Source organism: Struthio camelus, chromosome 9 (assembly GCF_040807025.1).
Source record: "Struthio camelus isolate bStrCam1 chromosome 9, bStrCam1.hap1, whole genome shotgun sequence".
Classification (NCBI taxonomy): Eukaryota; Metazoa; Chordata; class Aves; order Struthioniformes; family Struthionidae; genus Struthio; species Struthio camelus.
In genome coordinates, this window is record NC_090950.1 from 5178084 (window position 1) to 5195052 (window position 16969).

The 16969-nt window shown below is 45.4% G+C and overlaps 1 protein-coding gene across 9 annotated transcripts in view; it reads right to left on the bottom strand.

Moving 5' to 3' along the window:
- MAP3K13 (mitogen-activated protein kinase kinase kinase 13) overlaps nucleotides 1-16969 on the bottom strand; it is an 82604-nt gene that overhangs the window by 19909 nt on the left and 45726 nt on the right. For 7 of the 9 annotated variants that reach the window (XM_068953761.1, XM_068953762.1, XM_068953764.1 and 4 more), the window contains 3 exons: nucleotides 8787-9361; nucleotides 715-898; nucleotides 63-254 (listed from right to left, as the gene is read on the bottom strand). In XM_068953761.1, the coding sequence (XP_068809862.1) occupies nucleotides 63-254; nucleotides 715-898; nucleotides 8787-9288 (878 nt within the window). In that variant the 5' untranslated portion in view covers nucleotides 9289-9361. Of the gene's footprint in view, nucleotides 1-62; nucleotides 255-714; nucleotides 899-8786; nucleotides 9362-13587; nucleotides 13679-13758; nucleotides 13939-16969 lie in introns of those variants that run through there. The other 2 variants (XM_068953765.1, XM_068953766.1) reach the window with 2 other exon arrangements.

Genomic DNA, 16969 nt, shown 5'->3' on the forward strand with positions numbered 1-16969 from the left:
AACTATTCTTCAAGAAAAAGAAAGAAGCAAATCAGGGGATATTTAAGGAGCCAGGGACTCACTTTGGTGACTTGAGGTCCCGATGGATGATTTTGTGAAGGTGCAGATAATTCATGCCACTAGCAATTCCCGTGGACCAATCCACAAGGAGCCGAGGCGTGACCTTCCGCCCTGCTCGCAAGACCTCGTAGAGCTGTCCGTGTGCACAGTACTCCATGATAATACAGTAGCACGGGGCTTGAGTGCAAACTCCCCTGTCAAAGAAAATAGACATCAAGTGAGGATCAGCAGAGTACAACACCCAGAACAACGCTTAAACGTGGCAATCAAGGGTCAGGAGAGCAACCTCTTCACTCCGCCTGGGCAAACTCTGCTAACAGCTCTCCTTACTGAATAGAGGAATGTTTTCAGCGTGCTTTGCACAGGAGGAACCTCACTTGCAATAGGGGTTGGTTTCCTACACCTGCACATTTGCAGGGTTCACAGCCCATGTTTTGCTAGCATGCCCAAAGCGCAGCATTGGGTGGGAGCAGCATCCAAAGCTTCATTTTCACAGCAACGCACAGTTTGAAAGAGGGAGCAAAGGACGACTGTCCACTTTGTTCTACAGACAACTTAATTCCCGGAATTAAAAACATGGCCAGGGTATGAGAGCTAACTCTTTCCTTGAGAAGAGGTAGCACTAGTATGGTTTTAGCAAATACCACAACCTACTTGAAGGCAATGATGTTCGGATGTTTGAGTTTCCGCAAGTGCTTGATATCCGTTTCGTTCTGATCTCTCACTTTCTTGATCGCCACCTCCTCTGCTCGAAATTTGCCCAGGAAAACAGCTCCCTGTGCGCCGCTGCCCAGCCACTGCAGCTCCGAGATCTCTTCAAACGGCACCTCCCAGGTATCTAGGCACAGGTGAGCAACGGGAACAGCTTCAAAGAGCAAGTTCACAGAACTCTTCTGCTACAAGGTCACCCCTACCCTGGGGCAGCACCTGCCACCTCCTTCGCTATCTCTGTAAGGTGAATTTTGCTGGGGGAAGGAGGCAGGGTCTCCCCAAAATACAGCAGCCCTATGGGCAGTGCCAGTACCCCTCTCCTCCCGTTCCTCTCCCCATGACACCTGCCTCTAGCCTCTTCCTCCTCACCCTCTCAGCTGCTTTTTCAGCAGAGCACATCACCACCTTTCAATGGTTGGGTGAGCTGCTTCACCTTGGCGGGCAACAATTTAACATGCCTGAGACACTGTATGTGCAACTTAGGGTGTGTTCTTCTACCCCAAAATTCAAGGATGATGGTATCTGTTATTAAGCATGACACCCTTGAAAAGCATAGATGAGAAGAAACATTTAACATTCACAACTGGGAAAAAAAAAAATGTATCTAAGGGTTTTTCCCCTAGAAATAGGACAAAAATAGGAATTAAAAAAGGAAGGTCAGAGGGAGCAAGTTGTAAAACCCAGACCAGTAACCACCAAGTTATCCGACACAAAGCACGTTAACCACCACTACCGGTCACAGAAAGAGGTCTTCCCTACACCAACGCTGTCTTGGTGCAAAGGGACAGGCAAAGTGATCTTAAGGAAGAGACGCCTCCTCTTAGGTACCCACGTGCATTCTTGTTGGGGTACTGCTAGAGCGGTCCAATAACACAGTTTAAACTGTTTAAAGACAATTGTGCCCATCCGAACAGAGAGCCTTGATGTCTGCGAGTTATCTTTAAATTACCTTAACACCATACAAGCAGTAAGGGAAAAGGCAAACAATAATTTCTTTGCTGTAACTCAATAAACATTTGAACTTAAGAGTACAAATTTATTTAGCAGTAGCAGCACAAGTTAATCCACTTATTTCTGAAATAAAGTCATGCCTGTACGGGGAGCCCTGCTTCTGATCACTACGAAAACACGTCCTCCTCCGTTTCACGCACTCGCTGAGCTGCTGGGGCGTTAAGACTGCCCACAGCTGGCAGCATGCAGAAACATCCATCCTACATACTGCCACCACTGGGGGGAAACTTATAGTCCCAAACTCTCGCTGGACTGATTCTGATTCAAACCTCTCCCTCAAATCACTCCTGTGCCCATCAGACACGAGCTGCGCTCCTCCTTCCAAGCGACTGCTCTTCAGGCACGGCTGAGAAAAGCCAGCTCCCACCCAGAAATAGGGCTCGAAGTCCACGCTGCTCACTGAACTATAAAAACGACATCGTTAATCTACAGCTAAAAATTCCCTGTGACTTGGCAGGACAAAGTTCAGTCTTCTGCATAAGTTTCTTCGCACATACAAGTTTTTGGTTTTGTTTTTTTTTGGTAAAGATGTGTGCTTGCAACCTTGCATTGTACAAGAATATGGATAGGAGAACAAAGCGTGCAGCTCTCAGCTGAAACGTAGGAGAACTAAGCAGCTCGCAGCACTTGTGGATGTGCAGTAGACAATCCTTATCTTCCGTTTTCAAGAATGCCACAACCAACATCGAGAAGGTTATACTGCCTACCTAACAAATATGCTTACTTTTCTGTTGCATCTCATCCTAAGACACCACCATAAACTGATGCATAAAACATGCTTTCCATATACTATTACTGCTATCCTGATCACAGGCCATTTAAGTATTTTACAATAAGTATTCTTCAAACAACTTGAGCACCTTTTGTCAAAATGCTTGTTACTGGTATTTAAGACAGCTCTTTAATTAAATAAGGAAAGAATACCTTTATACAGAAATTGAGAGAGGATCTGCATTTATTTTTAATTTGCAAATACATTGCTTCTGAAAGATGGTGGCCTGTTCAGCTGATGCTTTGTGTTCCTCGATGAGGAGTATTTTTAGGCAGTGCTGGAACTATTCCATTGTAATGAAATAGCTGTTTCTTCGCACAGGAGAAGACTGCCTTTCCTATAAAAGGCACATGACTGTCACGTATTTCTCTGAAGCACCTGGAGTTTGTGCCTGGTAATGGGTAACTGGGTTGATATCACTTAGGAGCTTTAATTGTCTCTTAATATTACCTACTGCCCTTTGCAACGGCAAAAGTAGAGAGAGATTGCAAACAAAGTAAACGGGAGTTCATGGCTTGCTCCTGCAAAGTCATCCACTTTATATTTGGTAAGAAAATCCCATATAATGCAATAGTAAGACAAAAATCCATTAAAAAACCTTTCACTGTACAGAAATGTGTCACTGCATTTCCAGACAGCCAGCATCAGAGATTAACTTGGCTCACATAACACAACGAGCCCTGAAAAGCTTCCCAGAGAAGCTGAGGCTGGTCGAGAAAAGCACTGGACTACATTCAGCTGAAAAACAGGGTTTGTTAGCATCAGTGGTGCAAACCTGTATTCTCCATCACAGCACAAACCTACCTATCAGTTAAGAAATACACACAAATGGCTCCCTATAGCTCTTCAGAACCACCCTCAAGGACACCTTGACAAGGTTCAACGTTGGAAAATCAAGTTCATCAGTTCCACTGAGAGGCAATGGGCAAGGCTGGAAAAGAGAGGACTCCCAACATACCACCTGAGAGACAGCCACATACAGCTTGAAAGTCGAGATCATAAACCTTACCTGGAGAGCAGGTTATAAAGCTCCCGCACTGCCTATACAAATCCATCCTCAACAGCCCATAATACCTAACAACTTGAAACCGAAATGACTTGCATAAACCAGCCATAAGAACTCACGTACGTGGCTATGACGAATAACCATAGTTAACTCAAGGGGCTGAGGCCTGTCTAGAAGAATAACGCTTTAATGACGGAAGCGGCCCAGAGACATGTCTGGATACACTAATCAAGACCAGGCTGTTCTGGTGGCCCGGTTTCGGAAGACGTTTAGCCAAGCAATGGCACACGCTTTTGAGACTGCACAAGTTCAGGGCTTGCTATAGTTCTCCTAGCGCTTGACGTTCTCCAGCGGAAGAAAGAGGTGCACATCTTCCATCATGGTGGAGCAGTTTTTATTCCAGACCTCTCCCTAAACAAACCTGTGAGAGACTTCCCCTAAACAAATTAAAGTACAGTAGCAATAGGAAGTTACACCAAGAGCTTGCGTTTCTAAGGTGATTAACAACCATCTGAGCAGAATGATGGGAATGCATTTCCCATGGGGAAGAAATGTTGGAGCAGGCAAGCAGGCCAAGCCACGAAGTCAATCTGTTTGAAACAAATTTCTGTTGTTCAACAGTGCTGGCCGCTCGCCAGCATTGGCATTATGACAAGAAGCATCCCTGTTTTCCAAAAAACCAGAGACAAAACACACACATGCTTTATAAAGCACCTTGCTCTCCAGGTTTACACAAAAACGAACACAGTGATGGTAAACTTGCAACTAGGGGAAAGGAAGGTGAAAGCAAATCCTGCAAATGGATTGCAAATCCAAAAGGAAATGGTTCAGGAGTCTAATGAGTTTATAGAAAACACAAACAAGTCTTGCTATAAAGTGCTAAAGTTCCAATAACCCAAACTAAATAACTGGTAGAGGCAAATTGAAGATCTGAGTACATCTCCCTGAAAATACCCACCAATAGTCTTTGAAATCAGTGCAAAGAACTGAAAAAACACAGAAGTGATTTTCTGGGTCAAAAATCAATGCATTTAAACCTCAGAATTAACTGAAAGTCCCTGAGCAATACAAGAGCAGACACTTCCTCCAGGAACAACTATTCACCAAGTAGGTAGGCCGTTTAACAAGAGCAATTAGCACTAGTCAGCTCACACAGACCACTCTGCAGCAAGCTTTGGTCCAGCCGACCAAAGCTCAGGCCAGTATGGGCCGTCAAGGAAAGCACAGGAAAACACAGCCCTTGTGATGGCAATCTCAAGTGCTGAGAAGGAAACCTAAGAAGTAGTTTCAAGAAGAGAATATGCAGCCTTATAAAAGTAAATTCTCCTTCTTATCCTTTTCACTGGTCACCAAGTCACTTGCCAAGTGTCATAGGCAACGTGGACTCGAGTACTAGCCATTTGCCAGTAACTTGAAATCTACTTCTCTTTTACCTTGGATGACCACACCACTTATCACCACCATGTCCTAGCGTTTGGGCAACTTCTACTCACAGAAAGGCAGCAGCTGCCCAAAGCAGGTGAGCAGGGATGCTGGTGAGCAGCAAAAGGACTAGGAAGCACCTGCTGGCAACGTGCAGTCTCCCGTGGCTGAAGGGCCAAAACCTCCTCTGGTGGGTGATCCAGCTCAGTGCAAGGAAGTGCTCTTGGATTAGCTGCCAAACGTAACCCCTCGCATGGCAGTGCTGTGAGCAGTGCTCACTGGCATCTGTGGCCAGCCGTGGGAGGCTCCTCTCCTGCTACCTGGCCTTGGCCTTTCCGCCTTAGCTCGCTTAGTTGCAAGGCTGTGACATGGGTATCCAGACACAAAGCCCGCAGAGCCCCAAGGACAATTTAGCACTGGCTACTGCTGTACTATATATCCTGGAAGAGAAGTGTGTTATGTCTGTCCTCCACTGTCCTCCTGCACAAGCACAGAGCAAGCTCCAGGTATCTCCAAGGTGCTCACAGCCTTGACCCAGAGGGTCGAAAGCAGCTGAGCTCTGGGCCAAGGGCTGTGGCAGCCAATTCCACTCCTCTGGCTCAAAGTAGTCCTTCATGAAGGGGGGAAAGTTCATCCGCACAGATCTGTGGAACCCCCCCCCGAAGGTGGAATAAGCTCCCCTGGGGATGAAGGGCCACCCCAAACCTCCCTCTACTGCTGAAGAGGCCAGACATTTCCTTAGCCTGTCTTCTCTGAACAAATCCATAACACTTGCATAAACTCAAATCTAGCATCCGCTGCACTCTTGCTAAAAGACAGCAAAAATAAAAGAAATCCCAACCATCAGGTACCGAATGGGTGGTTTGTAAACAGTAGCAAAGGAAACGCACAGACATGGTGGCAACAAGCAAGAATGAGGTCATCTGGAGAGCAGAATATGGATATTCTGACAAAACCCTCAAGCTTTAGCACAGGGTCAGGTTAACAGTCTTTATCACTGGAAAACAGCAGTATTCCACCGACACCAGTGACCTGTCCAGCTGAACAGCTCCCGAGAAAAGTTTCTCCTTTTCACGCTCCTTTATGACAGTGAAGACTTCAGAGAAGCAACTAAACCACAAAGGCCACATATGGCAGACGCAAATTAATCTCCAGCCCTGACACATCTGTAGCCATCTCAAAATTGTCCTTGCAGGAAGGGCTTCATGCCAGATGTTCTAAATTGGAGCAAACTGCAAAGCACGCAGGAATTTGGAGCTCTGAACAGGCTCACGACACGGAGAACAGCAACGTACTTACGTACGTACCAACAAGAGCTCTAAGCCCTAAATACAACAGTGTTCTCAGCAATTCATCTACTCTGGTTAGGGCTTAAATCTTTTCTATTATCAACTTCCACATAACAGAAAGCGTCTCCCAGAGACCGTCACAGCTCTGCCGTTTCCAATGCAGCCACTGTCCCAGTTACGTACAAAATATAACCTTTCTGCCTCAGAGGAGGCAGCTTCCTTGACACTACCCATCCAAGCTCACAGGCATACACAAGCGTGGGATGCCGCAGGAGCGCTCAGCTCCGAAACATCTGACCTGCTAAGATAACGCTGGTACAAACAGTCACAGAATCATTAGAAGTAGCCAATATAACTCCCCAACATAAAGAGGAAACCAGACTTTTAAAGCACTCTGCACAGATCTGGGAGTCACAGCGGCAAGGTGCATTTGCAATACGATACAGCCCTCAAACACTACCGCAATGCAAAATGAGAATTCCCAGCATTAAGGATTGTAGGGTTTTGCACTGAAATACCACATAAAAATCTGGGTCCCTTGATTCTATGAAAACAAATTAAAAAAAAAAAAAAAGGAGAAATTAGGGGCTGAAGACCCTGAATTATGAACATTCATTTGAAAACAATACACACGTTGTGCCTTGCGTTCTCTACATCATGACAGTTTCTGACATAAAACTGTAATTATTCATTGTTAGAGAGGGAGAGCGAGCAAGTGCACGCGTGTCCTTTCCTTGGAAAACTGCAGCTTCACATGTAAGAAGTTTGACATACAAACCAAAGCAGCATGACACAGATGTACCGACACCATGCCGCCTTGAAATGTTATTTGACTACTCAGAAGCTCATTTTCCTTCGCAAGAGAGGCTCCCCAACCAGACTCCTCCTCTTCCAAGAGGAGCCACATCCAACACTGCATAGCGTGCAATCCCCCAAGGAACTTGCAGTCACAGTTTTTATTTACACACTCAACCACGTGTGACATACCGAGTCCAAAACACAGACAGGCTTAGAACCCACTTTGACAAAAATTACATGCTCTGGAGGAACTGAAATACAAGCAAACTCTTGCTCAGCAGGTAAGTCCTATGCACAAGGGGCTGCTGCTTAGGAAGGCCTCTGCCCTTCTGCAAGGCAGAGGGGGATTTCCCTGCCCTAAGTTGAGCACCAGAAGGAGCAGCAAGTCTAACTCAACCCAGATTCAACCAATATGCTATTTAACAGCTCTGTTGTTTCAAAAAATCTAACCACTGCCGAGCATAACCCCATTGCTTTGGGTTCAGAGATGATCTGATATTGCTGTATGCAGAAACGTGTTGCTCAGCTAGCTTTTGGCGAGTCCACTCCATCAGATGGCTGGCCAAGAAGCGCTGATGGTCACAGTTACATCTATAGGTTTAACTAGCAGATTTTGTATGTATTTTAGAGTTTGTACGTGAAGCTTCTCCATGTAGATCCCTGCTTTTTTCACTTCTGAGCAGACCCTCTTGCTTCTTCACGGGATCAGTGTTGGGCCCAGTTATAACTCAATATAGAGAACACATTCAGTCCCTGAAGAAAATTATAAAACTCCGTATTAGAAGCTGCTTCTCCACCGAAACTGAGAGTCTCAGATACAAACCATCTAAAACACTAACAACCGGCTTTCCAACAACTTGTCGGTGTCAGAAAACCATTGGACTAACACTGAGTCATGACGACAGCAACACACAGGAGAGTTCTGCCCCACCGTAGGGGCATGGTGCCTAGGCTGCTCCCAGGCTCAATAAACAGACACTGCAACCATTTCAACTCCTTAATTCAAATAACAGCTTATTCTTTTCCCATCTGCTATTTCCCTCCCCCATGCTAGAGGAGAAATTAGAAACCAAAGACATGATATACTCAGCTCTTAAGCTTTCAGCAGCCCCTAAAGATATAAGTATATGATTATCTGGGACATTATTCAGTCCCAAACTAGATACTTTTTTCTTTAATGTTTATACCTTTTCACTGGAAATGTTAAAACAAAAACAATTTTTCCTACATAGGTGCTGGAAAGATAAGAACCGGACGACACTATAAACAGTGAATCTATTCCTACAAAAAGGCATAGAAGTTCACGTAGCACGCCCACAGACAAGCAACACTTCTGCCATTTGGCACTCAACTGGAGATAGCCTTCACATACACCTGCAGGAGAAGAAGCGCCCATGTTAAGTTCATCTGGCATGAGAAGACTGCAAAAGCAGAGTAGTTGATACGACCCCTGTGTTTGCTACAATTCTTTCTAATCTTCACTTACGCAAATACTTGGTTCAGCTTCAGACTGCCAAATGGTCCAAGGCATGGTCTAGCACATGCAGTTTTTTCCTCCATCACTAGCTGCCACTGCTGTAGATGATAGCTGTTGGACGTACACACAGGATTTCTCTTTGCAAACCCATAAGAGGGCAGTATCAGACAAAAACGGTCACACAGGGAGCTGGGGAAAGGCCTGAGGTTATTTCCTCCTTTTCACATATTTCCTGCTTACCTTGCTGTTGCAATTTGTAGTCCGTGGAGTATGCCTTGCCTATGATGTTCCACACTGGCCTCAGGCAGCCAAAAAGTCCCTCAAGAAACCCACCGCTCCCACTGCCTGATCTGCTGAACTGGACTTTAACATCATCTGCTCCACTGTTGCTTTCTCCATCCATAGTGTTCCTGTTGCCCTGAGGAATGGGTGTTTCGGGTTCATCCTGCTCTCTCAGCTGCAGCACGCTGTTCTCAAATTGGTCCCTAGAGTCCTCACTGATGCTGGTCAGCACTGCTGCGGTCACTGGGCTGCTCACGTTTTCCACGAGGTCTGCCGGCAGCAAGCCCCTCTCACGCACATCCTCTATGAGTTCGGGTGACGGGTGGTTTCCCGAAGGTGAGTGCTCATCATGTATCCTATTAAAGTCTTTATCTTCACAGAAAGCTTTGCTGATTGAGTTTGGAGAGGAAGACAAGCTCAGGCGCTCCTGAGTACTGGCCATGATGCCGTGAGGGTGCATCAAGAAGATAGTCTGATTTGGTACTTAGAGAATTAGTACAATACAATTCAGACGCAACACGTAGACCCAGTACCTGGAATGAGAGGAAAAAGAACAATTTTTAAATTTATATTTAAAAAATTGCAAAGGTGAGCTGATAATTAACTAGTAATACCAGATGACTGCTGTTACTTAGTAAATTATTACTATGCTAAAAGCAGCAAATAAATGATTCCTACAGAAACTCCACTCGCACAGTGCAAAATCTGCTTCACTAAGGCAGCATGCATTTTTCCCCTCAGTAACCAACTGCAAGAATTGCCTGGTAAACAGATAATTTTTACATAAAAGCCTGAAGGTCGAAACTTGTCAAGACTTTTTACAGCAAAGAACTGTCTCTCCATGGTTACTATATAGCCTTTAATAAAGTGAAGCTGCACCTAGGAGTTTCCCAGCTCACATATGGCTACAGTCCGGTCACTGTTTCTGGGTCTGGCCCAGTCTCCAAATTCAGGATTCCCCTGCAAACTCTTGAGACAAGGCATCAGGGAACCAAAGCATAGTGATACAGGTGTCCCAAACCCACTAAAGGATGGTTTGTACCTGCTCCCTCAGAGCACCACCTAGTTGGGACCATCCTAGTCCTTTAGTTTTATCCTTTCAAGGTCAATGTAACAAAACAGGTTATGTTCTTTAACCATGTCCACGTTATCCTTAAAAGAACTTCTAAAGAACAGTATACCCTCCCCTAACCTCCCTTCTTCTGCAAGCCTGAGGAGCATCTCTTCTCACTGCTGTGTTTCCCCCTGCATGAAGTTACCAGCAGTCTGCATATACATTCAGAGCAGGTGTCCCTTTTAAAAAGTCTCTCCGTTTCTCTCCCCCTGCTACTTGTTCCACCGAAAGGCCTTTTCCTGCAAGCCAACTCCGTCCCGGCTTTGCACAAAACAAACGTGCACGCAGAGCTGGACCACTAGCTGCCAGCCGCACCGAACTGCGCCGCGGCAGCTTCCCACTACCGGAGCGCTTTTCTTGGGTAAAGCCACTTCTGGAACGCGAGTCTCTAACTTCATGCCAGAAACAGTTAAGCGCGTTCAGCCTGGAGTGGAACAAAGTCCGATTTTAAATTCCAAATGCTGTTGAGAGAAATAAAAATGGCCAAGAGAAACTATTTTGCTAAAAAGTAAGATAAATTACACTGGGTACAAAGTCCTGGGCTCTGTAAACAGCCCCAGAAAGGCAGAACGAGGTGGCCAGGTCGCATGCAGCCAATCACACAGGAACAGCTCAGGCCCCGGCGTTCCTCAAGATGAAATCATTTCCGAGACGAGAGATAAGAACCTCAGGTCGGTGTACGAAAAGCTCAGGCCCTCTGCTTCAGTCCCTACCCGCCAGCGCAGCGTCCTCGGTAGGCACAAGCGGCAGAGGCGTCGAAAGGCAGCCTCCAGGAGCCTGCGTTACCTTCACTTGTTCTGCCTGCTCACGCGGGGGCTACACGTAAAAGCTTCAATAAAAGCAGGTCATTTAGGTTGTAAAGTTAATTCTTTATGAGCAAGCAAAACAGCAAGCGAGGCAAAAATTGTGTCATAGTCCATATTCGTAAAGGAGCTCAATTAACTCATGCAGGAACCTCACAGTGGGTTTTTCCCTAACCTGTGACCAGCGTTACACTGCCTGATTCCCTGGTCTTAGGAGCTGAGGGGGTGACAACTAGTAGTATTATGACCACAGATTTTGCTGTTGATGTAGAAATGGGAAAAGTTTCAAACCTGAACAGAATTTCACAAAAATATCAAAACATCTCCAACTCAGTGCTCCCCAGTACCATCCCTGCCTATTTCCAAAAGTCGGAAAGAAACAAATGATTCCTTGTGCAAAAGCAAATCGTGACCGTCATCCCTACAAAAGCATCTGCTTTTTACGCCACGGACTACCAGGCAACCCAAATAAAAGGTCAGCCTCATTCTCCCCTGTCAGAAAGCCTACACTAAGAGCCAAACCAAGAATTTGAGGAAATACTACCCCAACAAAAGCGCTTCAAATTTAAATAATGGGAAGTGCATAAAGCATTAAATCAGACTTAGAGGATAAAATTGCTTTGCTGCTCCATGATTCTCAAAATACACTACTTAGTACAGGCTAGGATTTTGCTCTCGCCTTCCTATGCGGTTTGCTGACTTTGCAATGCTTGAGTGTGAGATTTAAGAGAGAAAGAACAGCTTTTGTATTGATGCGTACATATTCCATGTTTCCCTAGAATTTAAATGGATTATCAGCATGCGTCGCACACAGACACCCCCAATGCATTTCTCAGTATTGCTTTTAAAGTTAAGCTTCTCTCTTTCATTCTGCTGCTGAATGAAGCCCCACTACATGTATACGTTACCCCAATACTGGTACACACATTTCAAGGTAAAGCCAGATATAGCTACCAAATCACCCTGATTCTCAGTTCATTTGAACTCTGACATTACTTTCTCTACAGAAGCCTGCAGCCTCCCACCAAAATCAGGACTTGATAGAGTAGGCAGTGCAAGTGTACATGCAGAATCCTTTTCTTGCATTGCAATTAAAAAAAAAGTTTAGGCAAGTCAGATGCATTTTCGGTACTGTACAGTAGGCTGATCACAGAATCACAGGCACATTGGCTGAAAAGCTATTAAGTCCAGAAATTACCAGATTTAACCTCCCTCCTGCTCACAGCAGGACTAGCACAATAGAGGTCAAGTCGGCTGCGGCTTTGCCTGGCTGCAGCTATGACGCCGCAGCCAAGAGCGGCGCCCCGGATTTGGGGACCTCCAGTCCCCCAAATCTTGGTGACTTTAAGCAAACAGAAGCCTTCAAACAGTGCCCTGTCACCTTACAGCCTAGGCCAGCGTTTTGGCATCCCGAGGGGCAGGAGGAGGGGATAGGAAGGCATGCAGAAGTTAAGACAGTTACGTTCAAACCGGTACGATGCAGCCTTATGCGTACTTACAGAAGTGGCCCAATTTTTCGGGTGTGTAGCGAACCCCCTGCTCTGAGCGCACGAGAAGGCAGCTTTTATTCTAAAATGACTACGTATCAGGCCACATCGAAGTAAATGGCTCCAGATTTGTTTGGGGGGGGGGGGGAGGAGGTAGAAGGCAGTTGCTGCCACAATGCATCAATATTGACTTGTCGGGGAAATGTTTTTTTTTTTTTAATTATCTTATATTACAGTAAATTCTGCAATGAGCAACCTCTTTCCCTCGCAAAATTTGATTTCACACGGACAAATTAGGTTTGCTTTGACCTTGCCATCTCTTCAAACAAGGGATGGAGACAATTTTTCAGGCTTTATTGTCATGCCTTCCCCTCTTTCTTGGCTCAGAGCACCAGCGATATTGCTGAGCTTCCTAATATTGAACTCTTGTCAGGAAAATATGTATGTGTGTGTATATATAGGAAGAGAGATAGGTACATATCTTAGTTTCTTTTGATGCAAAGAAAAACCTTTTACTGAAAGCTTAAAGTTTAATTCTAGAGGGAATCTTTGCCATTTGAGCTTTTCGAGGCCTGTACGTGCCCTCTGACCCTTCACAGTGGAAAGGGCAGTCGAGCGGGGCTCCGTTTTGTCGTCTTAGAGATGCTTGAGCTATGACAGTCTTCAAGTTAAAAGCTGAAAGCCGCATGCATGCGTAGGAGGGTTGCGTGCCTATTTAAGACGCTCTGACTTCACGCGGCAGAGGACTTCAAGGCAGAACCGCTGATGTGAGCTGTTTGGATGAGTCCATGTGCTCTGCAGCTAAAAAAAAGTTATTTTAACGTCCATAAGGACCTTTGAGGCTCCACGTAATTTTTTTTATGATCACAAGTTCTCGTGAATAGCTCCATTTCCAGGCAAAGCATTTTTCTAAGCAAAACTTCCCTGTGCTTGGACAGTGGGAACGCAAAGGGCACCTCCTAAGGGAAGGACGAGATGGTACCACAACCCGTCGGACAGCCTGAACGGCTGCTTCCAGCTATTAGAAAAGCATCTAGCAAGTGTTCTTGCACATACAGAAAGCAAAGCACATGAGATACCTATAGACATCAAACATTTATAAGGCTGTCAAAGTACCGGTCAGGTCTGAAGACGTTGCAGGGGCACAGACACCATGCACGGACCATAATGGGAGCTTCTCCTTTAAGGAGCTGCCTTAAAAACAGCAGCAAATCACAGCTGCAGCTACAGCCCACAAACAAAAACCTGAGCCTGCTGTAAAGGCTGCCCGAGCGCAAAGCCTGCCCCGCTCAGCCTTCTGACAGCACAAACGGCTAGTAACATTAGGTGAATTTCCCTGAAACGCCGTTTCTCACCGTACACAGTCAAACGCGATCTATCCTTGCACTTCCAACGCACAACGGGAATCGAGGCACTTAACGTATTCCTCTGATCCACAGTGGCCGACTGAAAAACAGCAGAAACAGCTGGCTGATGCACGGCACACATCAAGGACAGGAGAGAGTCCTCCCCGTATCTCTACTCACGTTCAGACCCGCAGCTGCCTTACGTTCTCCCGGTATCCAGCTTGCTTCTCCTCTCGCGCCCTACCGGCTACGTGTCTCCTGACCTGGCACGCTGTATACCTTTGGCGTACGAAAGACCTGAGAGTCACTGGCCAGACAAGCAGCGGAGCCTCCCTGCTCCCTCCTGACCTTTGATAGGAGGGGACTCTGCTACTCCACAAGGCTCCTGCACGCGCGTTCTCTTCACGGTCTCTTGGAGAGGGAAGCGCTGTACGAACGGCTCGGATGACTTCCCTTATGCTGCATTTTTTATGGTTTCACATTCCTTGGTACGTATGTTTGTTTTGCACGGTTGTCTGGAACACCGGCTGCAATAGCGAGCTTATTAACAGAGCTTAATCACAGCGCAATCTCTTCCTTGTTTTATCCGAAGCACAGTTATTCCGAGGAGGACTTGCCAATGATCACACCCAAGTGCTTCGCCCAGAATTGCTCTGCCTTCCTTTCCCTTCTCGTATGGAAATCTTTATCTCGTTAACGTTTTCAACAACAGAAACTCCTCCGCCAAGCGAACCCACGCTAACTTGGTGCGACCTCGTCCACAGTAGGGGCAAATTTTTGAGCTAATTAAGGAGTTGCCCAAGACAGCAGCTCACTTTTTAAGAGAGTCGGCCTTCTTTCCGCAATAGCCGGCTCCTTCAAGGAAGCCGGCTTTTCACCCGTCCCACCTCACACCTGCGTGAGCGCCCCGGCACAGCCAAGGTGCCGCACGTCTATCCGGTCCCCTCTCGTTCCAGGGGCGGGAGAGGAGAGAGGAACGGCAACCACTTACGCGCACGAGAATTTTTCCGAGCAACACTGGGACAGCCCCGATCTGACCACTTATTGTACGCACCCTAACACACCCTACAACGAAAGGGCAGATTTAGCTGGGAAAATTAAGGTGTTGCAACACGGACGTTTTTTGGTGCTTCACCGTGTTTTTTCTGGTTGTCATAAATATTGGAATATACGCTTCCAACTCATTCTCCAGGAAACGCTTTGATGCCACCTCAACAGAAGAGGCTTAGCTTTTGCAGGCACCATCAGCGTTGCCTGAGCTACGTTGGTAGCTATCGTTTAGGGTTTACGACTGTCAGGTACTAAAACGTTAGCAGAACGCTTTAACACAGCCACAGGGATTAAGCATGTGAGACCCCAGACACGTACCTGCACGTTGTATGAAGCTACGTCCAAACTATGACAGCGGAAACTGGAACTCATGCGTCTGTTCATTTAAGTTAGCCTTACAGTCTTTATTCGGTTTGCTCAGTCCGTATCCCCAAACAAACAGGGACTTTTAGCAAAAATGATTTTACACTGACAGACAAAAGTACATGACAACTGTATCCATGAGAAAGACAACTCTTTCCATATTTCTGGTCTAAACCTTTGCTGACAGTGACAAAAATAGTACGGTATACCAGCCAAGAAATATTCACAATAGCTGAAATCAAGCTCTGCACAGAGAGCCAGCTGGAGGTTTGCTATGCACCTTATATAGCCCAAATAAGCCTTTTGGAAAAGAAATAAGCAGCACCTAGACTATAGCGTAGTAAGAATTCATACCAGATAAGAACGAAGAATTCATCTATCCCCGTTTCCTGCCTCCCTAGACCAAGGTGAGAAAAGATTGGCAGACAAGGAAATCTCCCAGGACAGTCCCATCCAGGTCCCAGGGATCTGCAGCTCACCGACAGTATGCCGTGGTATTTTTCTGTTTTATAACCCACAATGTATTTTTCACGCAGAAACGTGTCAAAGAATTTTTTAATTCAGAAAACTTTGGCAATCACTCTGCTATGGCAAGAAGTTTTGTAGCTTAACCATATGTTGCACAAAGTAATACCAACTATCACTTGCTTTCAATCTCTTATCTGCTAACTCTATTCTTTGAGCAACCAGTTGATCACCGTTTCATGACATCAGAACCCCATTTTTCTTCTTGGTGGCTTTTTGGGGACCACCACATCCTCCTCTCTGACATCACCTGTCGGGGCCAAACCATCTCGCCCTACCTAGTCGTTCATCCTATGAAAGCTGTTTAGTATCTTTAGTCACCTCTCTCTGCACCTTTTCCATTTCCTTCTGCTGTCACCTTGGAGATGAAGACTAAAACCATGGACAGAAACACAGATGTGGGCCCACCACAGGGATATACAAAGGCATAAGGATGTTCTGTTTTCATTTCTTACCTAATAATTCCTGTAATCCTATGCAATTGCTAAGCGTGCTTCAGAACACTAACTTTTCATAGGTCTGTTAGGATCTCATTCTTGAGCAATAAAAGCTAGTTCAGAGCCTAATTCCTATCTACAGGATGTTAAGATCAAATTGTATTTAATCAACTCTGAATTTGACTGTTATTTTATCATCCAGGTTTCATGAGATCTTTCTGGTACTCTCTGCAATTGGTTTACATTTTTACTCTCCTGAATAGCTTACTTTCAGAGGAAAAATGCTCTTGCTTCAGAATATTTTTAACTGATGTGGATAAGGGAAGGAAAGGTGTAAAGAGAAGGAGTAAAGCAATCTCCAGAACAGCCCTGTGGCAACTCCTTTTTCAGTGAAAAATTTTCCAACATTATTGTCTGTTTATCCCTCTATTTCATATCATTTAACCAATTATTAATTTGCAAGAAGGGTGTCCCATTATTCTATAACTGCTTAGATTTTTTTTTTTTTAATAGGAATACCTTGTTAAAAGAGTTTCTTGTCAAAATCTCAATGCAATGCCTCAACTAAAGCTCCTTTTTTCAACTGCTCTTGACTCCTTCAAAGAACTCAAGTAGATTCCCAGGGCATTACTTCCCCTTACAAGAACTGTGTTGACTCTTCCCACTACAGGAAATTTATGCATCCACACTGGGTCTCAGCAGAGGAACGGATTTCTACCTCCAAAAACACAGGACAAATATTTTAAACAGGAACTCCTTCACTACATGGTCACGTATTCACGAAGGGTGGAGGAAAAGAATACTTGATCTGGAGAAAAAAAATCAAGCATCTATTTTTCTTTTGGCATGAGGAAAACAAATGATGCAAAAAATCATTTTTGTGAACAAGGTGGACAAAGAGCCAGTGCCACCCTCCCTTGCATTCAGGAGACCTCTCCAACTCATTTCAGCGAAAGCTAGATTGACTCCTATTTCACCTGCTTGCTAGTCAGCTTTGCAAAGCGTCGTTTGTGCAA